The following is a 27,915-nucleotide window of genomic DNA, read 5'->3' as shown; positions in this document are numbered from 1 at the left end:
ACACAAGAGACGACTCTACACATGGACATCACCAGATGGTCAATACCGAAACCAGATTGATTACATACTTTGCAGCCAAAGATGGAGAAGTTCTATACAGACAGCAAAAACAAGACCAGGAGCTGACTGTGGCTCAGATCATGAGCTTCTTACTGCAAAATTTAGGCTTAAATTGAAGAATGTAGGGAAAACCACTAGACCACTCAGGTATGACTTAGATCATATTCCTTGTGAGTACACAGTGAAGGTGATAAATAGATTTAGAGGATTAGATTTGGTAGACAGAGTGCCTGAAGAACTATGGACGGAGGTCCGTAACATTGTACAGGAGGCAGCAACTAAAACCATCCCAAAGAAAAAGAAATGCAAGAAAGCAAAATGGCTGTCTGATGAGGCTTTACAAATAGCTGTGGAAAGAAGGAATGTGAAAAGCAAGGGTGAAAGGGAAAGATATAAGCAACTGAATGCAGATTTCCAGAGAATAGCAAGGAGAGATAAGAAGGCCTTCTTAAATGAACAATGCAAAGAAATCGAGGAAAACAATAGAATGGGGAAGACTAGAGATCTCTTCAAGAAAATTGGAGATATCAAAGGAACATTTAGTGCAAAGATGGGCATGATAAAGGACAAAAAAGGCAGGGACCTAACAGAAGCAGAAGAGATTAAGAAGAGGTGGCAAGAATACACAGAAGAACTATACAAGAAAGATCTTAATGTCCCTGATGTCCACGCTGGTGTGATCACTGACCTTGAGCCAGACATCCTAGAAAGTGAAGTCAAGTGGGCCTTAGGAAGCATTTCTAACAACAAAGCTAGTGGAGATGACAGTATTCCAGCTGAGTTATTTAAAATACTAAAAGATGATGCTGTTAAAGTGCTGCACTCAATATGCCAGCAAGTTTGGAAAACGCAACAGTGGCCACGGGATTGGAAAAGGTCAGTTTATGTTCCAATTCCAAAGAAGGGCAACGCCAAAGAATGCTCAAACTATCGCACAATTGCACTCATTTCACATGCTAGCAAGGTTATGCTCAAAATCCTACAAGCTAGGCTTCAGCAGTACATGAACCGAGAACTACCGGATGTACAAGCTGGGTTTCGAAGAGGCAGAGGAACTAGAGATCAAATTGCCAACATTCGCTGGATCATGGAGAAAGCACGAGAGTTCCAGAAAAACATCTACTTCTGCTTCATTGACTATGCAAAAGCCTTTGATTGTGTGGATCACAACAAACTGTGGCAAATTCTTAAAGAGATGGGGGTACCAGACCATCTTACCTGTCTCCTGAGAAATCTGTATGCGGGCCAAGAAGCAACAGTTAGAACCGGTCATGGAACAACCGATTGGTTCAAAATAGGGAAAGGAGTACGACAAGGCTGTATACTGTCACCCTGCTTATTTAACCTATATGCAGAGTACATCATGAGAAATGCCAGGCTGGAAGAATCACAAGCCGGAATAAAGATTGCAGGGAGAATCATCAACAACCTCAGATATGCAGACGATACCACCCTAATGGCAGAAAGTGAAGAAGAACTAAAGAGCCTCTTGATGAGGGTGAAAGAGGAGAGTGCGAAAGCTGGCTTGAAACTCAACATTAAAAAAACTAAGATTATGGCATCTGGACCCATCAATTCCTGGCAAATAGAAGGGGTAGAAATGGAAGCAGTAACAGACTTCATTTATTTGGGCTCCAAGATCACCGCAGATGGAGACTGCAGCCATGAAATTAAAAGACACTTGCTCCTTGGGAGGAAAGCTATGGCAAACCTAGATAGCATATTAAAAAGCAGAGACGTCACCTTGCCGACAAAGATCCACATAGTCAAAGCTATGGTTTTTCCAGTAGTAATGTATGGCTGTGAGAGCTGGACCATAAAGAAGGCTGAGCGCCAAAGAATTGATGCCTTTGAACTGTGGTGCTGGAGAAGACTCTTAAGAGTCCCCTGGACTGCTAGGAGGTCAAACCAGTCAATCTTAAAGGAAATCAACCCTGATTGCTCATTGGAAGGACTGATAATGAAGCTCAAGCTCAGATACTTTGGTCACCTAATGCGAAGAGAGGAGTCTTTGGAAAAGACCCTGATGCTGGGAAAGATTGAAGGCAAAAGGAGAAGAGGACGGCAGAGGATGAGATGGTTAGATAGCATCACTGAAGCAATGAGCATGAAACTGAGCCAACTCAGGGAGGCAGTGAAGGACAGGAAGGCCTGGCGCAATATGGTTCATGGGGTCACAAAGAGTCGGACACGACTTAACGACTCAACAACAAAAATAGAATAATCTCAACTTACTTGCAACAAAACCACTTTGTCTTCTAGGTGCTCTGCTTTCTTTTTCCATTCTGTAGTCTGCTTTTGGGTTTTTTGTAGCTCAGCTGAATACATGGCTTTCTCTTCTAAAGTTAAAATATGCATATTTAGCTTTTTAAAAAACATTCATTATTAAAATCAGGTATTTAAGAGAACAGCTTGATCAACAGCATTAGTATCACCAAAATGGTATATAGGACTTACCATGAAGGTCCTTTTTCCAGAGTGGAGCCAGGGCATTCTGAAATGGGACATACCATAGCTGCCCCTAGGAGTGGGATCATATTTTGAGGAGGAGGGTGGCTCTCTGCTAGCAGTATTTTCTAAAATACCTTCCTAGCAAAGGATCCTTTGGCCAAAGTGTAAGAGTTAATCTTATAATGCTATATAAAGAATGACACAGATGTCCTACAAATGTTTCCAGGGAGAGGCAATAATGTCAAGGGGAGCCAAGGTGGCTGTGCATCTTGTGAAGTGTGCCATTATTCCCTGCTGAATCTTGTAGACTAGCTTGATTCAACTGATTATCATAGGAAGATTTTATAGTCAAGATGTGCCTGCTGAAGGGAAACTAGGAAGCTGTCCAAGACTTGGTAATTTGGGACAAGTTCAAATTGTAGAAGGACTAGCAAAAATTGGATGTTAGATCGGCCATCAAAATATCTGAGTAGAATGGAAGATTAGAGATTCTGTTGGAAGACTCAATTTGTCTTAGTTATGAAGTTGAGTCTAGGCACAGAGTGATGACATGTGGCTAGATAATGTAGAATTCCTTTTGAGAGCACACATATTTTTTACACCTGCCTAGCAGAGGCTGTGGCTACTAGGAACATTACTTTCCAAGTCAGGTGAGGGATGATTAACATAAGAATTTAAACAGGGCTCAGGTGAGGTTTTGTAGTATTAGCTGAAGCTGGTCCCATAATGGATAGCGGTGAATAGTTGGTGGTCTTAGGAGGGAGATTGTTCTGAAAATCTCTTGATATGAGGATGGGTTACTCCCTGGTGTTAGGACTGAGAAGAGAACTGACACTTGTCCTCAGAGGTTGTAGTGCTTTGTAAAAGCCTGAAATTGAGAGTTCATATATGCAGGTGGTGAAAAAAAATATGGATGCTAGGATGACTTGTTTGATTTTATCAAATCCCTCGCTAGCAAGATGGTTCCATGGTCCCATTCAACTTCTGGGCATGCAGTTGTAATCAACTGGGATGCGGGTGGTTAAATCCCCTGGTTCATCAGGTCTAGGGGTGCCAGGAGACTACTTGGACAGGATGCTGACAAGATTTGAGTATTAGAGTCTTCTAGGCTGGTGGGTGCTATTACTATTAGTTCTGCTCTCCAGCTTCAAACTAGTGACAGAAGTCTAGGATTAGTTAGAATGGGAGTGGGGGGTGTCATAAGCAGTTCTTTGGACAGGAGGCATTGAAGATATTTGTTGCTTCTGCTCCTTGGCTATCCTACCTTGCAATTGGTGGGAATTGCTACAAAGGCCAACACTGGCTTCCTTAAAATTGTTCTAACACTCTGGGGTTGAAGGTGCATTCTCAGGGTCTAGATTTCTGAGGCTGAACCAGTTTATTGCTGTGGATCCCCTGGATGTGTTAGCCCATGAAGGAAGGTGTATTTTCTCATCTCAGTGCAGCAATTTGTCTGCATTAATCCTATGTCTACTTCTCTGATTGTTACACTGTCTGTTAGAAGAAAGACATGCTGTACTTTCTGGAGAATCTGGAACTTGTTTAAGCTAATCATGATGCACAGTTCCAGGATGTTTATGCTGCTGGAACTCCTCTTCGGTCCAGACTCCCTGAACATCTACTTGAGGTTGAGAAGTTCTCGAGTAGCCTTAGGTTTGTGACTAGGAAGGAGACATCTCTCAGTGCCCTTGGGGTCTCCCACTCAGCCTCAATGACTTTGCGGATTGCTTCTGAGAAGGGGAGGCATTAATAGCTTCTATGAAGACCTTTGCAGCCAGCATGTCCAGCAAGGACCCTGTGGGAGTATAAGGTTGGTCTTTGAGGCCTATGTTCTTGCAGATTTCCCTGAGTGGGATGTGTGGTGGAGGTGTCTCTCCCCATACCTAGTGACTTTTTCTTCCCTACAATCTTCACCCTTTATGGCAGGGGTCAGGAGAAAGGTCCCCAAAGGTAAAGGACATACAGGGGGACTGGCATGGCTTCTTCCCTACTTCCTCCTTGCTTGCTCCCATGGCTCACTCTGGCTAGAAGTTCCAACACTCTGCTCTTCCAGTTCCTGACAGAGTGTTTGGGTATAGGTGCGGACCTCATCTGTTATTAGGAACCCCCTTGCCTTCACCAGGAGTCTCTGGAGAACAGAAAGTCCCTGATGCTTCAGAAGGGACTGCATTACCTAGCAAAGCTAGTGTAGAAGCTAGAATACTGCCATTTTGTTGGCAAAGGGTCATGAGGAGGTGGTGGAGAAGCAGTGCCTTTGGCTTACATTCCCTCTGGTACCCAGGCCATCAAACACTCCAGTACTGGTAAGAAACACATGGTTTTTTATTTATTTGACTTGTATGGCTGCCAAATCAGAAAGAGTCAAGGTAACCTGTAAAGGGTGACTTGAGAGCTGTGCTTTGATTGCATTATTTTAAGGGAATCATAAGAGGGAGATAAGGGAATATGATGCTGCAAAACTCTGACGAATCCCTGGACAGTGCATTTCTGTCTTTAGTTTGTTAGCCATTGAGCTGAAGTTTCCCTAAAGGAAGGGAAAAGTAAAGAAAAGGAAATGGAAAAACAAACAAACAAATTAAACAAGCAAAATCTGTAATCAAGGTGATTCTGTCCCTGTGGGTGGTTGGCAGAGTCCACAGTGTGTCTGTCTCCAAAGAATGAAGGGCTGGAACTGGAGAAGAGAGGTAGGAAGGAAGCCTTTCTAGTCCTGCCTCCCGAATGAATGGGAGGGAGATTTCCACTTCAAAATGCCTGGCTTCAGAAACAAGTAGTAGGAAAATGCTATTACATTTTTAGATTAAAGGGAAGACAATCATGGCAATCTACTCATGTTAACTTACCCCGCTGAAACTGCTCTAGCACCATCTGCAGGTTTGTCAGGGATATGGCGTACTGTTTAACTTGGTCTTGTGAAAGTGTTAGCTGAAGCATAGTCTCATCTCTTTGTGCAGTAACAAGGTTCAATTGTTCTTGCAAGGATTCCACCTGCATGCTTGCCTGATGGCTTCAAGTAAAACGTAAACGATGCATGAGATTATTTTAAAAAATCTTAGTTTTGTTTTCCAAGTACATCTTATTTCTAGTCCCCTCAATTTCAAAATATAAATATGACACGTATTTTTTCCAGAAAGGGCTGTTAACAACAGCAACAACAACAAACCGAAATTTAAAAACAAACCAGTTTATCCTGCAAGCAATTCTACTTAAATAAGCAAGTACTTGTCTATCATTGTCTTGAGACCACAATAATGAAAAATAATTAAAATGAACTTGCTTAAAGAAAATGCCATTTCTCTATATAGATTATGGTCATATATGAAAAATATTGTATGACATTTTTAGCTGACATCTAAAGACAGAAAACTCTTCCCCACATCTATTCATTCACATATGCATTTTCTTGTGTGGGAAATGCAGTCACTTCTCTGTTTCATTTAAAGGATCAATGGGGGACAGAAAATTATTTCTGCATTGCTAAGTGTGCAGACAGCAGTTTTGTCTGCCTTTTTTTTACACTTAACCTTAACTGCCAAAGCTATTTATGCACTCAATATTCCCACACTGATAGCAATCTTAGCTGCATCCGAAGCATGGTTTGTGGTGGTGGTGATAAAAATGTTCATGCATGGGAACAAGAGAACCTGGATGTGAATGGCTGCATTAGAATACATCTGTGCATGTGGCAGAGGCATTTATGTTTATGTGATAAAAAAATAACTCTATGGATGTGAATCCATATGTGTTTAATTGTGAGGCCCTAAACCTATCCACAAGCATGATATCCTCTGGCATAACAGCCTTGCCTGTCCACAGTTCCATGGGTCTTTGGGAAGCACAAACATTGGCTATGCTTGCTTTTATGTAACTGAAATATCCTCTGACCATCAAGGATTGCTCTGAAGAAGATTTTCAATAAGGAGCTTAGAAATAAGAATTGTGCTGAATGAAACTAAAAGGACTGTTGAGTTTAGCATTCTGTCTTCATCAGTTCTCACTCAGGTATTTCCTACGGCTATTATTAATTGCCTCTGGAATACAGAGAGCATACTTAGCTGTGGTAGCTAGTAATTACCCAGAGATTTCTCAATAAATATGTCCAAGTCTATTTCATCTAAGTAGTGATCACCATCAATCTTAATGTGGAAAATTCAATAAATAAATTGTCTGAAACAATATTTTCTATACCTGTTCTGATTCAACTATCAATCACATTAATGTGATCCTTAATTCTAGAGCAACCATTCTTAGGTGTTTTACCATGGAAGAACCCTTGAAATAATGTTCAAGTCTCAAGGAACCCTGGCATAATAATTATTATATCCACAGCTCAGAGTACATCAAAACATGATTTTGTTCAGTCACAATCTCTTGCAAAACCTCTAGCGACCTCTTGTGGAACCCTAGAGTTCCATGGAACCCTAGTTGAGAAAGGCTTTTCTAGAGCAATGGAGGAAAAAAAATCTCAATTTTTAGCATACTATGTGTATGCATCTGTTTTCTGGTATGTGTTTTTAAGGACGGATGGATGGATAGAATGGATAGATAGATAGATAGATAGATAGATAGATAGATAGATAGATAGATAGATAGATAGATAGATAGATAGATAGACAGACAGAATTTTAATGACATCCTTTAGTTATTTTTTTGCCTCATCTAAAAGTTTTAAATACACTGTCTTTTTCAAATGCTCCCTAATTAAGAAGAAAAGATTTTAAAATGTCTTTAGATCCCAGGTTTAAGAATATTTTACTTGATTATTGTTTTATTTATTATTACATTTGTATCCTCCTTTTCCTCAGAAAGCTGAGCCATGCAACTATTCACTACCATGCATTAAGCATTAATACTGAGAGGCAGGGTAGCATATACAAAATGGCAGGCAAGGGAAGTAGGAGAAGAAAAAGAGGCAAAAATTAGATACTTGGTCAAAAGTTACAAGTGGGCCCCCTATTGACAGTAAAGGTCTGAAGAGGTTGAACAATATTATTAATAACATCTGTAATCTCTGACAGAGAACACAGGAGGAGTCTCAGTGCCAATGGGACTTGTGGAAGGATGCTTGAACTTTCTCAGTGTTTCTCCAACAAAATCAGTTACTGAACATTTAGGCAGACTCAGGCTAAAGAAATAAATGAAGAACTCAAATATGCTCACTTTCTCTTCGCATATGGTATCAGATGTTATCCAGACAGTTTGACTCAAAATTTCCATCTATTCTAGAAGAAGTGGCTAAACTAGAACATTGGTGAAACTCTAGGAGCAAAAGGGCAATTGTTTTAATATATTTTCTCCACTGACTGAATGAAAAGATTTTTTTTCCATTAAAAAGAGTAAAGGGAGAGACTCGAATACGAAAATACCTATCATTCTGCCATTTGGCAATCGCCATTCTGACTTTCTTGAGGGGAACTCATGAAGGAAACCTCTGAATTGTGCACAGCAGTGGAGAAAGCAGCCCAATCCTGAAGCATTACTACTCTCCTTATAAGTTAACTAAATACACAGCAAAAAAAGATCTGTATTCAATAGCAATCTTTTTCCACTGGAAAAAAAACCCAACTACTATATCATCAGTCTTATTCTATGCTCACCATAGTCATAAGGAAGGCCCTCAAAACCTGGATGTGCCATTGGGCTTGGGGATCCCAAGGAAGTATGGAGCCCATTACATGGTTATATTGTATATAGAGTGTACTCTCCTCTGTCTTTTTATTATTGTATTTTAACTGTAGCTTTTAATTTTTAAATTGGTTTTAATGGAAGAGGCTATATAAAGTTAATTAATAATAATTAGCTGTTCCTCACAGTCCTTTGGGTGTAAATAAAATAAAGCTATTCGGATACTTTAAATTTTATACTTGAATAAAATGGTGTTTGTATGTTTTTTAATAACAATATTGTGGAAAGTGTCTAACTGGCTTGAGTTAGTAAATCTGGCTTTAATTACTATTTATTTCCTTCTTTTTTATACTGCCACACTCTCAAAAGACTCCTGACAGTTTACAATCAAAAATAATTTTGTGACAACAATTAATTCATTAATAAATCATAAAAATTATTAAAGTATAGAACTCATAATCATAACAATTACTGGGTTTCCAAATGACAAGATTGTAATTCGCAAAGGGCTTGAAGAGCTTGGTCTTAACAGGTTTTCTTAATGTCAGGAGCCAGGGTGTTATCTGGAATTCCAGAAGAAGACTGAGAAGTACTGGCTTCTCATTCTCCCCCAAATCTGTCATGGGAAAGAAACTCTCAGTATTTTGATCTGGGATGTGTGTACAGGATGAGTTGATTCAGTCAGAAGTAGTCAAAATAGCAATCTGGTCATTTTCAAGTTGGAAGGTACAGCAATTGATGGAATATCTAAAGAAATATTGCAAGCAATACAAGAAGAATCAGTAAAGCTTCAAACCAAGCTATACCAGCAAATCGGGAGAATGACACAGTAGCCAACAGATTGGAAGAGGTCAGTCTACATACCAATACCAAAGACAGGAGACTTAACAGAGTCTAAAAACTGTTATACTACATTCTTAATTTCACACGCTAGCAAAATAATGCTTAGGATCATCTAAAGCCCTATATGGAAAGGGAGATGTCAGATGTTCAAGCTGATTGTAAAAAAGGCCAAGGAACAAGAGACATTATTCCTGATGCAGGCTGGATAATTGAGAAAGCCAAAGAATACCAAAACGAAGTCAATTATAGATTATAGAAAGGCCTTTGAATGTATCAACCATGTCAAGTTGTGAAATGTCTTTAGGAAAATTGGAATCTTAGAATATCTCATTGTCTGCATGTGGAATTTATGTAGAGGACATGTACTCATACTCTGGATGGAACATGGTGAAATAGACTGGCTCCAGGTTAGCAAAGGAGCGAGACAAAGCTATATACTCTCTCCTTATTTATTCAAACTATATGCTGAATATATATTGAAGGAGGCTGAATTGGAAGGTGGCTTTAACAATGGAGGAAGAAACATCAATAGCCTGGCATAGGACTGCCTTCTCCCAAGAATATCTGCCTGCCCCACATGCTCCCACAGGGAGAGCATGCCCCAGGTTCCTTCCTTCCTTTAAGTCTTGTCATCTTATGAGATCTAGGAAGCATGCCTTTTCTGACTTCTGGGGAAGGTATGGCAAACTGAAGATTGCTCTGTGAAAGTGGAACTGACGGCTGTGGCAAAGACTAATGAACTAGTGAGTAGACCAGTACCTTGGAACCTCTCCGGATAAGGAGAGGATGAGAGATTGCCCACATGTGCTTTTGATGGCTGCTCCTCATGAGAAGATAGCAGGACAGCAATTTTCTGTGGGTTTGAGTGCTGGAAAACAACAGGATTAGCTATCTTGTTTGCAACTGCAGCAGAGACTTTTAAAGGACACTAAGTTCACAAACTTCACTTTCTAATCACTTTTGGAAATTGCTCATTAACTACTTCTAAGCTATTACAGTAGAGACCTTCAGACTGACAGGTCTGAAAACGCTGGATGAGTATGCCTTCAATCCTGAATGAAAGAAAATTTTAATCATATGATTAAGAATTTAAAGAATCTGAAATAAACAGCAAAAAACTAAATAAAATTTTGATCTTAGAAAGTTATAAATGGACTAATATTGAAACTTTTACAGTAAGATTTTGGAATTAATTATAAAGAACAAACAGTTTCTTGTGGAAAATAGATTCTGTTTTTGTTTTTGGAAGATTCCACAGAAGGTCATGGAGAATAACAGGACTAAGACTCTGTGGGACTTCCAGGTCCAGATGGATAGGCAGGTACTGGCCAATGAAGTAGACATCGTGGTAGTAGTCAAGAACCAGAAGACAGCAGTGGTGATAGATGTAGTGGTGCCAACAACAGGAAGAAGTATGAGAAGCTGGAGAAGTACCAGGGCCTGAAGGAGGAACTAGAGAGGATGTGGAAAGTAAAGGGCAAAGTGGTCCCAGTGGTGGTGGTAGGAGCACTTGGGGCTGTGATTCCTAAGCTGGGAGGGTGGCTCCAACAGATCCCAGGAACAACATTAGAACTCTCTGTCCAGAAGAGTGCAGTGCTAGGAACGGCTAAGATACTGCGCAGATCCCTCAAACCCCCAGGCCTCTGACAGAGCACCTGAGATTGAGGAAGACACATACCACCAATAGGGGTAAGAGGAGATTTAAAATATATATATATATATATATATATATATATATATATATATATATATGTTGAGTGGGATTCCCCCTTGAGATTGTTTTGTTGTGTGCTTGGTTGCTATTTAACATTTAAGCTTTTAGATTCTGTATTTTTATATTGTTTGTTTGTTGTTAGAAAGTTTTCTTTGTTTTTTTTTATTATTTTTGTTTTATTTTGTGTTTATATTGCACACTGCCCAGAGTCACACAGTCTAAGCTGGGTGGTCTTATAAATCTTGAAATAATTAAATTAAATTAAATTAAATTAAATTAAATTAAATTAAATTAACCTGTGCAATGCTGATGACACTACTCTGGTAGCTGAAAATGCAAATGATCTGGAAGTTGAAGTAATGAAAGACAAGGAACACAATGAAAAATGGGACTAAGATAAAGATCAGAATAATGACAACAGGTACAGCAACTAGACTTAGAATTGGCAATCAGGACAATGAAGTAGTGGATAGCTTCTGTCTTTTAGGAGCAACTACCAACAGTAAAGGAACTGGCAGTCAAGAAATATGCCGTAGACTAGCAATTTATAAGTGCCAATGAAAGCTTTGATATTCAGATGCCGTGACAGGTTGAATCAACAAAGATTTCCTTGTGACATTCTATTGATAAGAAAGTTGGGCTTTGAAGAAGCAGGATATAAAGAATAGTAACACTTTTGAACTTTTGTGTTGGGGAAGACTTCTAAGAATACTATGGATGGCCAAGAAAACAAACAAATGAATCATAGAACAAATCAATCCAGCATTCTCACTTGAAGCACAAATTAACAGGCTCAAATTATCATATTTTGGACAGATTATGTGAAGACACAAGCTCCCTTGAGAAGTCTACAAGAAAACAGGAGGAGACAACCAGCAGAAAGGTGGATGTACTTGATTACAGTGGTGATAGATGCCCCGTTGGAAGACCTGAAGGGCCAGATTGGGGACAGACCATCCTGGCCAATCTTTGTGGTTGCTAAGAGTCAACCTGACTTAATGGCAATCAATCAATCAATCAATCAATCAATCAATCAATCAAGGCACAACTGTTACCAGAGCACTAAATCATGTTTTAAGATCTTAAACGTGAACTGAAGATAAAAGGACATACTGAATTAATTTCCCCGAAACCATACAGAAATTAAGGCTTTTCCCCCCCCATTTCCCTTGAATGATTATAAACTCTCTTGTTTTATTCCCCTGACTCAATTTCACCCTTGTAGTCTCTTTAGCAAAATAAGCTTCTATTGGCTTAGCTATCTAATCCAATCTCTCTCTGAAACCTTCCACTCCTGCACAACTTTCCACTCTTTCAATAATTTCTAAGTTAAAACAGGCAGTATTAATGTATGATCCTGTATGCTGGAGTGGGTGTGCTAAGCAAAAAATTGTTCTCTTCTATATGTATTTGTTTTTCCTTATGTTTGTGCATTTGTATCTTCAAAAAGTATATGGCTTAAATGTTTGAACTAAACTTTCCTTATTAATTGTAAGTGTTAATATCTGTTGAGGTCATGACTCCCCATGCTTTGTGAATTGGAGTGATCATTTGGGTTACATGTACACAGAAGTTAGATGCAGCAATTTCCCAAAGTTAGTGAAACACAGCACAAGGATCTGCTCTGTGTGTACTACATCTAATAATTGTAGTGGATAGAGTTCTCTGTAGTCTGAATTCTACTACCTCTAGACTAGATCCATGCTCCTCCTGGCTTATTTGAATGGCTAAGAGAGGTATGAGCAGCTGGCTCCAGGAGACAGTCAATCCCCCTCTGGGGAAAGTGTAATGCTTTAAAGGAGATGGTAGCATGTCCTCTCCTGAAGTAGATTTCTCTGAACCCAGCAGTTTTTGACAACTTTTGCCCAGCTTCCAATCTACCCTTCCTTGCAAAGATAGTTAAGAATGTGATAGCAAATTAACTGCAGAGGTTCCTAGATGAAACAGATTATCTGGATCCTACCTGGTAATGTGACAGAAACAGTATTGGTTCTCTAGTTAATGTCAGCCCTTTGAGGTGGTCGAGACCAGGAAACCAAATTTATGAATGCTAATACTACTTTTGTTATAAGATTATAGTAACAGAATCTTGTAAGTCTGAATGCACCTCTCCCTTCCCTGCCTTTACATTCAAGAAAACTAGGGAGGGTCAAGTTGAAACACTTTCTCAAATTATATTTCTGTTTTGGACTCAGATTTCTCTTATCTGACTGTTGTCTTGGTTATGGCTCTTTTTCTAATCCTCAAGGTTATTCTCACAGCCTATTACAGTTAATTACCTCTGCCACAATCTCAGTGAGGGGAGTGCAACCTTCCTGGTCCTATTAAATTTTTCTGTAGTTTTTGATACCATCAACGGCTATCCTTCTGGATTGTCTGCAGGGATTAGAAGTTAGGGGCACTATTTTATACTGGTTCTACTCCTACTTTGGGGGGCATTTGTAATCAATGGTCATAAAGGGTATTAGCCCTGCAAGGTAGTCCAGATAAGAAGCACAATCAGGAGTACTAGCTCTATTTTTGTTGTAAGGTTACAGTAACAGAATCCTGTAAGACTGAAATTATTTCTCCCCTCCTTTCTTTTTACTCTCCAGAAAACTAGAGAGGAAAACTTCTGAAACGTTTTCCACACCATCCCCCCTTCTGTGGGCTGAAACATCTTTTACATGCCAGTTGACCCATCTGCAGCTCTCCCTCCTGTCTCCCAAAATCATTCCCACATACCATTATGAGGGATAATGTAATGGGACTCTAATAGGGGGTTTCTAAGGGTTTGATGCTTTCCCTGTATTATTTAAACGGGTTCTCCTGGACTCCCAACTCCTACTAAAACTGCAGTGGAAGCTGTGGCCAGGGGAGCCTTTGACCAGCTTCAGTTATAACCCTAACTGAACCTTGACCAAGATGTCCTAGCAACAGTATATCCATGCCATGTATCTGGCTGGCCTACTGCAAAATGCTCTATATGGGATTGCCTTTGGAAATGACTAGGAGCTACAGCTGGCACAAAATACAGCAGTCGATTTCTGATGGGTTAACTCTGCCAACTGAAAACAGCACTTATATTAAAGATGCAGCACTGGGTGCTAATATGCTTCAGGCCCAATTCAAAGTGTTGGTTATCTTCTTTAAACTCCTTTTACTGCATAGCACTGCAATTTCGTTGTTCAGTTGCTAAGTTGTGTCCGACTCTTTGTGACCCCAGTAGCACTGCAATATATCAGGCCAAAATAAAATCTGCCCATCTGGTGCAGTTATTTAGAGAGGCCTGTTGTGCCCCCCTGCCGCCCCCTTGCAAGATTCATGAGATATAGGCTGGGTGATAAGTCTTCTTAGAGGTGGTCCCTATTTTATGGAACACTCTCCTCCCAGAAACACAGATGACCTCTACAAGTATTTTAAAAATAGGCCGTTCATTGTATTGATTAAGCACTGTCCCAGTGTGCATCTGGTACTTAGGTTAAGTGAATGGCACTAATTTTTTATTGCTGATTTCTATTACACATGTGGGTTGTTAATGCCTTTTGGGAGGGGCTTTTATTATACTCTGCCCAGAGTCCACTATGACTGGGACAGATAGTTTCTTGTATCCATTCCTGGAACACATATCCACGCAAACAGCAGTTATTGAGGAGACAAACTATTACCTGACATTTTCCACTACAGTTGATGAAGACAGAAGCTTTTCCTCCAAAATCTGGACTTTCTTTTTTAGCTTTGATTCCCGATCCTCAGCTGCTAAAGCTTCACGTGTGGAGGTATCTTCCCTTTCTAAAAGATGATTGCGTAACCTGTCTAGTTCTTGATTTAGACGCTGCTCCTTCTCACGTAAATACTGCACCTGTATGTAATTGAAGAACTATTCTTTTAGTTCCTTATGCTATATCATCTATTCATTATTCACTACTTTCTTGCATCATTTACCTCATTCTGCAGAGCACTAGTCTCCATTTGTTTCTGTTTGAGGGCCAACATGACTTGATCTCGCTCTTGCTGAAAAGCAACAGCCTTTTCTTGCATTGACTTGGCTTCATTTAACAGCTGGTTTAGTTCTCCTGTCTTTCCCTTTCACAAATAAAAATAACAAGAGAATTGCAGATTAAAGCTCTGGTACAGCACATCAAGACAAGTAATCTTTGTTTGAACATGTTCAAAAAAAATGTGGCCACCCACCAATTTTATTTTCTACTGTTGTTCCTGAGGCTTATGTGGATCCCCAAAGCATTTTTTAAAGTAAATTTGATCTGAGAGGCTGACACTTTGCATCATGGCAGCTTCCCATTTAAGTTAATTAATTAAAAAAACCCTTAAGAATGTAAGAATAGCCCTGAGAGGAGATGATGATGATGATGATGTGTTTTAGATATATTTATAGTTTTAATGTTTTTTGTAAGTCGCCCAGAGTCCCCTATTGTGGGGGAGATGGGCGGGGGAGAAATCCAATAAATAAATAAACAAATAACTCCCAGATCTGATTAAGGTCCATCTAAATTTGCCATTTTGTTTCTCCCATGGCCAACCAGAAAATAATTCAAGTCAGGTGGGCACTCACAGGCATGCTAGAATCCATGGGGCCCATTTTCCTTACTTATGTTCTAGTGGGAAAAAACCCTCCTGATATCACTGTCTGAATTCTGCATAGGAAATGGGAATCCTGTATCAGAATTTAAATAACTTCACATAATGGCATCACATTTTCTCCTATTTTATTTTATTTTATTTATTTATTTATTTTATTTATTAGATTTCTCTCCCGCCCATCTCCCCTACAATAGGGGACTCATTTATTTTTAATTAATTAAATTTAAATAAAAATTCAAACTCAACACATACCTGTTCTCTCTCTTTCAACATCTTTTCAAATGTAAGAGCTTTCTCCTTTATGGAATTATGTTCAAATTCCTTCTCCTTTAACATTATTGAAAACTGCATGTTAGTCTCTTGTAGTGCTCGAAATTCTGTTTCTTTTTCCTGGCTTTTTGCCACTATTCTGTCATTTTCTTCCTTCAATTTACAAACATCCATTTCTAAGATAAGAGTTCTCTCTTTCAGGTTAGTGATCCCTTGCTTCAGCAGCTCATTTTCACTCTCTTTATTACTAAGATTTTCACTCAGAGAAAGCAATTGATCACTTTTTGATTTTATTAACAGATCTTTTTCCTTGAGGGACATCTGTAAAATGTCACATTTCTCCTTTAACTGCTTTATTTCCAAGCCAAATTCCTGTTGACACTTTCTTTCGACCTCTGATGATGCAGCCATAGAATCAGACAGTCTCTGATTATTTTCTTGTAAAGTCTGGATAAGTGAATCCTTTTCCTGCAATGTTTTCTTCATGAACTCTAGTTCCTCATTTAGTGATTTAGACTCACTGTCAAACAACTGAGAAGAAGTATTACTGGGAACCTCTAATGGTTTTCCATCAACAGAAGTTACCAACTGTGGTGGTGGTGCCATATCAAGCTTGCCAAGAATTATATCCCGAGTATTGTTAAGGTCTCCTATGCTCTGCTGAACTTGGGCTAATTCTTGAGTAAATGTTTTCAGCTTTTTCTCATTTTGTTCATACCCCTGTATTAAACCATTGTACTCTATCTGCAATTGGGAATTGTTTTCACTATCAACTGAAATTTGTGTCTGAAGCTTTTGTAGTTCTTCTTGGAGATGTGCAGACTCATGCTGCATATTTTGAACAGTAGTCATTACTTGTTGCTTCCATTCTTCCATTTTCTTTACTTGCTGTTTCAGCTTGTCACGTTCCTGTAAAAGCTCCTCAAACTGATTACTATTAATTCCTTGTAACTCACTGCCTGAATCTATACTGGAAGACTGCAGGACAGTTAATAAAGTTTGGCATTTCTGACTTAAAGCATCAATCTCAATATCTTTCTCTCGAATGATACGGGACAAGTTCTTTATAGTTTCCCGAGACATATCGCGACTGCTACTTTCAAATTCACTGGATAGCTTTTGGTTTTCTTCCTGCAATTTTTTCACAGCTGATTCCTTAGCTGCTACAATATCCACTAACTTGTGATAATCTGTTTTTAACTGACTGTTTTCTCTAGTTTTTTCACTAAGAACTGCCAGCACTTGTTCTCTTTCCATGGCATAGGTCTGTAATTGCTGTTGAAGGAAAAGAACATCTTGCTTGTAAGATGGGGAGGAAACCCTTGCATGAAGAGCTTGTATTTCTAAGTTTTTTTCTTGAATGATCTGTGTAAGTTTGCCAACTTCATCTTTAGATAACTGATCAATCTGTCTACTTAGTGATATATTCTTTTCATTCAGAAGCTTGATTTCCATTTCTCTCTCCTTGATGCCTTTTACCAGCCTTTCAATTTCAGCCTTAGATAAGTCATGTTTCTCATTCCCATTTTCACCATTAAGTGTCTGAACTTTAGATTCCTGAAAAAGATCAGGAGGGTCTTGCTGAATTACCTCTCTCTGATTGTTTAGTTGTGTTTTAATTTGTTCTAATGTTCTCTGTAGGCTTTTGATTTCTTCATCCTTCTCCAGGCATACCTGCCTATGTGCTATATTCGTTTGTTCATGTTGAAATTTGGACTCCTCAGTCTCCTTTTTATACTCTTGTAGGGATTGCTGTAGTTGGGCCATTTTCAAATTCTGATCCTCAAATGTCTTTTTGTTCAGTTTCACCTCTTCTTCGAGATTATTTTTAAGTATAGTTAATTGTGTTATTTCTGCTTCAAGTTCTGTGATGATATCTAAGGTTTTGGGCTCAGCCAAAGGAGGAGACCTGCTCTGTTGTTCTTTTAATCGCTCAATTTCTTCTTTCAAATGACTGTTCTCTTCTTTCATAGCTGAAAGACTTTTCTCCTTTTCTTCTAAATTCTGCTTTAAACGCTCAACTCTTTTGGCATTCTCAATATAGTCTTCATGTTGCTGCTCTAACTCAAAAACTCTGATTTTAAATTTTTCAACAAAGACCTCTTTCTCTTTTATGAGCTCTGTCAGTTGTTTTTGCCCAGCTAAGCTAGTGGTTAACATCTCTTTAGTTTCCTCATGGTCAGCTTCCATCTGTTCAATATTCCTCTTGAGTTCTGCTATCTCAAAGTCTTTGTCTTGAGCAAGTTTAACTAACCGTTCATGTTCACATTGTAATGCAGTAGTATCCATATTACGTGCATTTGACAACTCCTCAATGGTCTGCTCATATTTATGAGCCTGTTCCAACAATTGTTTTTCAGATTGGCTTAATTCTCTTTCTAACTGTCCCTTTTCAAGTTTCAAAGCTTCCAGCATAGTATCTTTTTCAAAACTAATCTTACTTTTCTCACTATTAGCTATTTGCAACTGCTGTTTAAGTTCCTCACATGCTAAATGAAGTCTTCCTTTTTCTGTTTGAAGATTTAAGATAGATTTCTCCAAATCTGTATTTATCAGTTTATTTTCAGAAACGTGCTCCTTCAAGTCTGACATTTCTTTTTCTCGTTCTGTGGTTGAATTATCTTGATTATAGCTGTTAGATTTCTCACCTATCCTGGTTAATTCATTTTTGAGAAGAGAACATTCTTCTTCTCTTTCAGTTAGGTTTTTCTTTAATTCTATAATTTCCTGTTCATTTTTGGAGCTACAATATTGGGATGTTTTAAGTTGTTCTTTTAATTCTTTTATTTTATTTTCCAGGTGTTGCTTAGTCATATGCAAGTCATTAAGTGCAAATGTACATTGATTCAATGTTTCTTTCTGGCTTTGCAGCTCTTTGCTCATTTCTGTTTTCTCAGCTTCCAACATAGATATTGTTCTTTTCTCAAATTTTACGTCCAGTTTTAGCTGGGTGATAACTTTAGCAGCTTCTGCATTTTGTTTGGCTAGTTGTTCCTTCAACATAATCATATGCTAAAATAAAAAAAAAGTATTTTTTTACTTATTTATGACACACAAGTGGTAAAGCTTTGAGGGAAAAAATTATTCTCATTTCAGAATATTTTCAAAGTATTGTATTTATGTTACTGTAAAGTACTAATAGCAATCACTGTAGAAATATAGCGTTTAACAAAAGAAAGACAACTCTTCAGCAGCAGTGCAGTTTACCACTCTCTTAAGTAAGATCAACTGCCTCCTTGCTAACAGAATGACCGTCAGGGTTTGATTAATTCCCAGTTCATGGTACTGACATTTTGCTGGGTGTCCATCTTGTTCAATGAGAGCAAAGGTGGGGGGCATTATTTCAGGAAAATCTGTTGGGGCTATATGTGGGGAGCAAAGTCACAGTCAAAAATCAGTGGAGTTACTTTTTGCCTATCTCTTCCCATTTCCAATGTATCCTTTCCCCTTTTCATTTTTTTCAAAAATGCTAATTTTTTTCTTTCCAGGGAAAAAGCAGATTATACTAGACAGAGGTCTAAATTAGAGAGGGTTTTTAAAATTAAGTGGAGAGATGTGTGAAGTTGACAGCCACATATGGCCCTATGTAGGTTGTCCATTCCTGAATAAAAGCCAATAAATACATTGAGAACTGTCCTAGATTCTGTCCCAGATTTTGAAAGAATAGTTGTAGCTTTTGTGAAACTGCTGAGGATGTTTACCGAGAAACTGTTAATTCACTTCCCTCAATATGATGAGTTACGTTATGAAATACCAAGTTAAAAACAAGTTAAACTCCTCTGTAAAATACACATAACATTTTGGAAATGTAGATAACTAAAAAGCAGTGATCATAAGGTCTGACCCTGGCTTAGATCCACATTATGGTAGCGTGCCATGCTTCAGACTGAAAATTAAACACAGGTAATGAGTAGATTAATGTAGCCAACAGGCAGAAAGAAGGAGGAAGAAAGCAGCACAATCTACTGAGCAAAAAGTGTCTTATAAATCCAAAAAGGCTCTATGACAAATTTGGTGGCAAAAGTGGGCTTCAAACCTAAGCTTCTGAAGAGACTGTGTTGCCCTTCATGACAAATAAATCAGTACAGAATATATCTTTATTAGCCATATTATTCCAAACCAGTTATTAATCTTTGTAAAGAGAATTAAAGTGCATATATGTATGTCTGTGTCTGTGTCTTTTGGGAGAGGGAGGGGCTAAGAGAGAGAGAGGGAGCTTGCTGTCTGAAGAACAGTGTTATTTTTCTTTTAAAATTTAATTTTTTAAAAAAATGTTGATTAGGAAAGCCCAGAAACCCATAGTTTTGTTGCACAGATATTTAAACATAAAAGCACATAGCTTGTAAATTATGCATTATTCCTGCCCCTCCCTTATATTTCTCACCTGGGTAGCTTCTTGGTTCTGCTTGTCCAGTTCTTCCAGTTCTGCTATTAGAGTTTCTTTCTCAGCACTGCTTTCATTCCATTCATGTTGCTTCTTTTGCACGTCTTGTAACTGATTTAACTCCAAGTTCTGTCCTTTGGTTGATGCATCCATAGTACTATCACACTTGGGTTGTAAACTTCCAGTTTCTTTCTGAATTCCTTCCTTAATTTAGACACAAAAAAGACCCTAAATTTAATAGGATAAAATCGATTTGAATATAATTCTAAGTATCTAACAATCTATGCTTTTTTATACCATCAAATCTATAAAAGATATTTAAAAATATTTCTGCAAATTGTTCACAAAGAAAGGAATCTTGCTGATATCTAAGCATTTATATCAATTGGTACAATGGAAATGCTACAATATACATTTTAAGAAAGGGACACAACTATCCTTCATCTCCAATTATTGAAACACAGGAACTACAGGCTCTTTGGTACAATACAAGAGTTTCTCATATAAGCCTCAAGTTTTCTGTGGCCTCTTATTAGCTTATTATTACCATCTGGTGGTAAGATGGCAAAGGTTTCCACAGAACTTCTGTGTGTTCAACAACTGATCATCTGAATTGCCTGTCTTGTTCCAAAATGAGTTAAGGTCAAATATCTGCCTGACACTAGACTGGAAATAGAAGAGTGTACCTTTGTGGAAAATGTGAATGTATGACTTCTTAAATAGTATGTGTATATTTAAAAGGAAAAAAGAGAGGGGGAGGGGAGAGGAAAGAAAAAAAAAAGGAAGAGAACATTTATTGAGTTATGGAAGCCTAGGTAAGGCTCAGCATCACCTCACTTGGGGGAGTTGTTTATGTTTAATCATAGCTCTCACACAGAACCGGGCTACATTCTATGTTTTATTTTGCTATTTTTTTGCTATAATTGGTTGGACTATAATTGTCTTAATCCAAACAAACCCTAGCAGGGCTTGTTAACATAACTTTATATTCTTGTAGTGTTTTATAAAATCTAGTATTACTTATGTCCTTTTATAGTCATCTTAGTTATCATAGCATTTAGATTATTCATTGTAAAATTAATTGTAATTTTATAGGATTCTCTCATGTTTTAATTCCTGTACTCTGTAATTTTATGTTAGTAATTTTATCTTTACCTTATTTTATTCTATCAATATGATTTTTTATTTTTATTTCTATTTTAGAGTCATTATGTTATTAGTGTTATGCTCATCTATGACTGAAATAAAATAATAATCATAATAGTAATAGTAATAGTAATAATAATGACTTCTTGAATGTTCTATAAGTCAGGGATAAGGAATTTGTGATCCTCCAAACCTCATCACTGGCCATACTGGTTGGTATTACTGGGAACTGTATCTCAGAAACATGTGGAGAGCAACTGGTTCACAATTTTTGCTCTAATAATTTTTTATTTATATAGAGACACTCTCTAGCTTTTCTAGAAGGGTAACTCTGTTGCCAACATCTTAAAACATGACAAAAATCTGGTAATAGCACAGCTTTTGCATGCTATAGCTCACTATAGTCCATTAGATGCATGAAATGTTATATTTATTGGCAAACAATAAAATAAACATATTGTGTTTATATTTATTTATTTATTTGTCTGTCTGTCTGTCTAATTTATATGGCTACTCATCTCACACAAGGTGACTCTGGGTGGTGTACAATAAAATGAACAATTAAAGCATACTATGAAAACCACTTAAAAACAATTAAATTAATTAAACATAAATAAGTACATGTTTGCATGTGAGTATTACCTGTAGGTAGTGTGGTCAGAGAGATAACAAATGCAAGACCAAAAATACAGATAACTGAAGTCTGAATATATTTAAAAATGTAAACATATTTATTTGTTTTATTTAATTTCTATAGCTGTCCATCTCAGACAAGTGACTCTGGGCGGCAAACAATTATAAAAACAGTTAAAACCAATACAAACATAATACATACATACATACATACATACATACATACATGAAAACACACACACAGGAATATACATACATACATACATACATACATACATACATATATAGCAGCTGAGAAAATTATAACCTTAGGTATCAATATAGCCAGAAAACAGGGCCCTTAACACACTCGAGGTCTCAGGCCTGGGCACATAACCAGGTCTTCAAGGCCTTACGAAAGGCCAACAGGGTGGGGTCATCCTAATCTCTGAATGGAGAACGTTCCAGAATTCAGGAGCTACGGCAGAGAAGGCATGACTCTTAGTCCCCATCAGCTGACATTCCTTAGCTGATGGGACCTGTAGCATACCCAACCTGCCGGACTGAATTGGATAGGTAGAAAAAATTGGGAGGAGATGGTTCCTCAAGTAACCCAGTCCCAAGCCATGAAGGGCTTTAAAAGTGACAACCAGCACCTTGAATTGCACCCGAAAACACACTGGCAACTAATGAAGCTCATGAAGTAGTGGTGTTACATGTGTTGAATATCCATCACCATTTACTACTCATGCAGCTGCATTTTGCACCAGTTGAAGCTTCCGAATGCTCTTCAAGGGCAGCCCCATGTAGAGCGTGTTGCAGTAATCCAGATGGGAGGTCACGAGGGTGTGACTGTGATCAGAGCCTCCTGGTCCAAGAATGGATGCAACTGATGTACAACCCAAAGGCGTGCAAAGGCTCTCCTAGCCACAGCTGCCACCTGCTCTTCTAGCAGGAGCCGTGAGTCCAACAGGACCCCCAGATTGCATACTGGGTCCGTCTGGCGCAGTGCCATCCCATCCAGGTCTAAAGGTGGAAAAACCTTGTCACTGGAAGGCCCAAATACCCAAAGCCACTCAGTCTTGCTTGGGTTGAGTCAAAGCCCATTGCACCCCATCCAGGCCCCATATATAGTTATTCAGCAAAACAACAAACAGTACTACATGTTAGTAGTGCCAATTTAATTAATACATAGTATGAAATAGAAAACAATTTTTTTTATTCTGACTAAAACAGAACTCTTTCTTGATTTCAAAAGCTTAATCTCATAAAGCAAATATTTATTTCTATAATACCATTTCAAGAACTTTAATTTTTTTATTTTATATTATCTTTTATATATTTACCTGATTTAATCTTTTCAATTTTGTTATTTCACTTTCTGCATCTGTAAAAATGTAAGCAGGAAGTTGGTTGATACACAGAGAATTCAGGTTTCTAATGCAAGAATATAACAACTTCAGATTGCTATCTTAAAGCATGCCATTTTAAAATTAATATATACTGAGTAAAAAAAAATCAACAATTAAATCTGATTCTGTATTAAATAAGTACATTTATTTTCTATCATCTTTTGTACCATTTCAGAACAAATTGGGTTCGGAAGAAAGACAACCAAAAGAACTATTTTTCAACATTATGAAAGTACTGCAAGGTAGGCCAACAGGTTTGGCTTTTATGCTTTTCTTAAACTTGTTCTTCTAAAAAGGTTCGATGAACACTTTTTAAGTATGAACATTCTCTTTCACATACAGTACTTGGGCTAAGAATAAAAGAGCAATGTATGAACTGAGGATTTTTCAGCTTTCTTCTTTGAACAGCAGCTTTTAATACTGAAAAAGTCAGAGGAAAACACAAAAGGAAAGTACCAAAATAGAACAATGCTACATGAAGAAGCATTTTGTGCACACATCTCTTTGATCCAATCTGTGTTTCACAAAACTGTGTTCAGATGCTAAAATGCAATACCCCATTATGGTGAATTCCCACTGGTTTCATACCAATTAGTGCTTGCTGCAATCGTTCCACTTCGGCCTTCAATGATTCTTCTACAAAATTAGGGACTTCCTCTACTTTTACACTGTCCAGTTTTTCAGGAATAGATGTTGGCAGTTTATTGCATTCAGATTTTAGTCTTTCATATTCTTCTCCTAGTTGACTTTTCTCTTTTTTTACAAATTCAAGTTCTTTCCAGAGAATATTTTTCTCTTCTTCTGCTGAAGACAATTGTTGACTTAAACTTTCCACTTTATCTTGTAAGTCACTCAAGAGTGGTGGTTTTGATCCAGACAAACAATTTTGTAGATCAATTTCAGAAGAAGCTTCAGTACTCCCACCAACTAAGCAAAAAACCAGAAATTTATAATAGAACTCATAGATATTGTATTATAACAGTGTTATAATTATTATATCAAGTAAATAAATAAATAAAAATAACAAAGTTAAAACAGAATTCCAGGAAAAATATGTTTTGCAAAATTAACTATTTCTTAATTTCTTCTGCATAAAGTATTAAAAATAGGTACTTTGCAAAGCATTTTGGCAATATTTCCATTGGCACTGTCAGGTTTGACTTGTAGAAGCTCACAGGCATGGCTTAGCTAAATTAGAATTTTGATTGCCAATAAGAAAGAAGCCTGGCACTTGATTGCCTACTGCACTGCAAAAATGTCTGGGATTGTATATATTCTCAGAGTTTTAAATTCAAGATGTATTTCTCATGACCTACTGATTTAATGGATATTTGTCCATTATTAGCTTTGAAGGCAAGCAGACCTTCTGTGTCTATATAACATGAAGAGAAATGCCTTTCTGTTGAATTTTTACATAGCATTAATCTTTATAGCTTTTCTGTAGAAAATGACTGTTTGCAAGTATTGGGCATAATTAAAATATATGTCCTGCATGCATATCTTAATTACAAGTGAATACCCTTCCTCTTTTGGACTGTAATGAGAAACTATACAGAAAACAGTAGGTATCTTGGATATTAATGGTATAAAACTGAAAATACATGAATCTCAAGAACTAGGAGCTGCCAGTACCATTAATGCCATAAGAGAACAATTATGCCCTAAGGTTTAAGGAAGTTAACTGAATGGTCATCCATTAATTGTATCAATGTGCCACTTCATGCAAAAATCTTATTTATTTTGATTGATTGATTGATTGATTGATAGATAGATAGATAGATAGATAGATAGATAGATAGATAGCCCAACTCATAGTTTATGACTCTGGGTGAGGTACATCCACAAAAATAAGCAGTCAAAATTAAACAAAAAAGTAAAAGTAATATAAAACCAAAATACCAGCCACAATCATACACACAAACACAGTCGAAGCTGGGTATAACAGGCATTCTCCCAGAAGAATGGACTCAATTACCATCCTTCTGGCCCAATGCACAAGGGAAAAGACAGGTTTTCACAGCTCTACAAAAGACTAAAAGGACTCAGACTACCTGAACCCTGGTAGATGGAACTCCAAGGCTAACAGGAGGTGATCTTTCCATGGGAAGGGACCAAAAGTAATGTCCCCTACTTCCAGATCATGCTACCACTACTGTGAGATCCTCCTCCACCCTCACCATCTCAATGTGTGTCAGGCACTCGATGACCATAGTGTCATAGTGTGTCAGGGACTCAGGTCCATAGTTGCTATAGTAGTCATGAATTCCCAAACCACTTCCAACTTCATGCCCAAGAAAGACAGGTTGAAGTCCCCTAAGACCATAAGCCTGAGAAAATCAACCACCAACTTGGCCATGGTGTCCAATCTTTCCCATGTTTATACTGTAAAGCTCCCTTTTAAACTCATTTTACAATTGTGGATAATAGAGACAAAATAAATGATCCATCCTTCCTTCCTTCCTTCCTTCCTTCCTTCCTTCCTTCCTTCCTTCCTTCCTTCCTTCCTTCCTTCCTTCCTACCTACCTACCTACCTACTGTTTCTCCCCCCAAAATGAAGGCAGCATAAAAAAGTGAGAAATTAGTGGCAACAGGCAGCCAAACAGAATGAAAAAATCCAGGTTTAACTTAAGGATCTTCCTTGTTGGTGCCATTTACAGGCTCGTGGTACAAAAGTTGTCAAGATAATATATACCCTAGTACTTTTGTTTTCATTAACATGATTACAGTGAATTGGGAAAGGGTGTGCATGAAATGGACAATGTCTTTTGTTCAATGCCTAGAACAAGCATATTTGCAGGTCAAAAATTGGGCCAAACTATTCCAGGTGGCTTATAGTCTGGACAACTGAAACCCAGAATGTCTCAGTTATTAAGGCTTTGGTCAAGACAAATCTGGAAAGGTCTTAAGGGATGAGTAAAGCAAGACTGGCCACCCCTGTGCTCCTCTCTCCTCTCCTCCTCTGTATAGCTAGGGTAGCTATCCCCATTTTCTTAAATGTAACTGAGGAAAAGGATATCTTAGAATAATTAAAAGGCATATACAAATCTGTGCAATTTAAATGAAAGGCTTTGAAATGAAACATTTTTTCTGAAGATGCATTCAGTAGCTCCACTTCATATACACACAATAAACTAAAATCAATATATACACATTTTAAAGATAGACCATTTTACTGGAAGAGCAATACGTTTTCTAAATAAAATAGTATTTAACTAAGAGGACTTTTCCATCCAGCTATACTATTTTGTATAGTTAAATTAATGAAATATCATTTCTAAGTCAATAATTCTAACCAGATTTATGTAGGAGTATACTTTACTTCAAACCTATGTAGAATCATGCCACATTTAAAAAAAAACATTATCAGCCTTAAATCCACACGATATACAAGCTAAACTATATCCAGGGATAAGTGACAGAATAAAAGATATGTAAGAACAATATGAAAATTCTCCATTTCTGGTCCCACAGTATTGGTGTATATCCCACCTGAAATGAAAATTCAGGAAGTTAAGATGGCATACATAGCCCTTCCTCCTCCTCCTGTTCCCCAATGGAGCAACCCTGTGAGGTAGGTTGAGCTGAGAGAGAATGACAGGTCCAAAATCATCTAGTAAGCTTCTCTCAGAATCAGAACTATTTCTATTCAGTTCTGAGCCAAAATCAAGATCCTGATAGTCATCTTTAAAAATTCCAAAATGGCTTAGAAACAAATATTTGAAGATATTATTCTTCCCACAGCAGATCATTCATTCATTCATTCATTCATTCATTCATTCATTCATTCATTCACTTTAGACCTTTGTCAAGAATCACCAGTACAAATGTATCAAATATCTAAAAACAGAAAAACCATGGGCATCTGCAGGGGAAAACAAAATGTGCATCATGATGTTGTGACACAAACTCCATCCCTTTAATATTTGTGTCACAATGTCATACCTAGGTACTTAACGGGCAAAGCTTGCGTCATAATATCATAATGCACATTTCATCATCTTGACAAATCTTGGTTTATTGCAGATGTTCATATATTAGCATTAAGACTCTAAAATACTCTCACCTACAAAAATATTTCTAGCACTGGCAGTATAGTATTTTCAGTTCCAGGACTAGGCATGTTTATATATCCAAGAATTTTAACTCACCATACCGTTTCACTAATTACAGTTAATATTTCCTGTCTCACAAATTTTATAGCTATGATTTTTCTTAAGGGTACTGTACCAGTAAGTTGGAAAGGTTATGTCTACAAAATGTCATAGTAACCATTATGGGTGTACAGCAGTTCAGAATTCATAAATTAAGCAAGGAACCTGAAGGTTATACTTGAAATCTGGTACTTTTTTTAACATGCTCAGTATGGTAACAACTTCTCAAAAAATCCTTTTAGAACTCTTAAAAAATAAACAAGACCTTTCTGTAACTGATCTTCCAGTTCTTCTATTCGTTCTTCATATTCACTTAGTTCTTCCCTATGACGTCGGCTTATCTCTGCTAATTTCTGACGATGTGCATCTTGCAATACTGAAAGCTCATGCTGATGCTCATCTATTTCTTGGCTCAACTTCTGTTTTAGTTCCTAAAATGTGCAATTAATGAAAATTAAAGTTTGTGACTTAATGTTATGGAGCTTTTTTATACACTAACAATGCAAAACATCTGAAGACTGAATTGCTTACAAGGTAAAATATGGAACTTTTAGTAAGGAATATCCATGAATGATTTTGAGGTTGTACCCTGTTGTTTTATTAAGCAGCACTCAAAAGATATAATGCAAATCATTGCTTTAATTCATAAAGAAACATGATTTCTAAAT

General features: G+C 37.6%; 1 protein-coding gene across 1 annotated transcript in view; it reads right to left on the bottom strand.

The window, feature by feature from the left end:
• TRIP11 (thyroid hormone receptor interactor 11) overlaps window positions 1-27,915 on the bottom strand; it is a 59,037-nt gene that overhangs the window by 21,533 nt on the left and 9,589 nt on the right. Inside the window, exons 6-14 of the mRNA XM_088145228.1 lie at window positions 27,513-27,678; window positions 23,684-24,022; window positions 23,030-23,070; window positions 19,926-20,129; window positions 15,524-18,553; window positions 14,615-14,755; window positions 14,338-14,531; window positions 5,352-5,515; window positions 2,296-2,399 (exon numbers count right to left, since the gene is read on the bottom strand). Of these exons, the coding sequence (XP_088001354.1) occupies window positions 2,296-2,399; window positions 5,352-5,515; window positions 14,338-14,531; window positions 14,615-14,755; window positions 15,524-18,553; window positions 19,926-20,129; window positions 23,030-23,070; window positions 23,684-24,022; window positions 27,513-27,678 (4,383 nt within the window). The remainder of the gene's footprint in view (window positions 1-2,295; window positions 2,400-5,351; window positions 5,516-14,337; window positions 14,532-14,614; window positions 14,756-15,523; window positions 18,554-19,925; window positions 20,130-23,029; window positions 23,071-23,683; window positions 24,023-27,512; window positions 27,679-27,915) is intronic.

The sequence above is a fragment of the Python bivittatus genome, unplaced genomic scaffold (assembly GCF_059951505.1).
Source record: "Python bivittatus isolate LINGU-HERP-01145 unplaced genomic scaffold, Pbiv_v1 ctg000480_np1212, whole genome shotgun sequence".
In the NCBI taxonomy this organism is placed as follows: Eukaryota; Metazoa; Chordata; class Lepidosauria; order Squamata; family Pythonidae; genus Python; species Python bivittatus.
The sequence above is the reverse complement of the archived record's forward strand: the minus strand, read 5'-3'. Positions and strand labels throughout refer to the sequence as shown.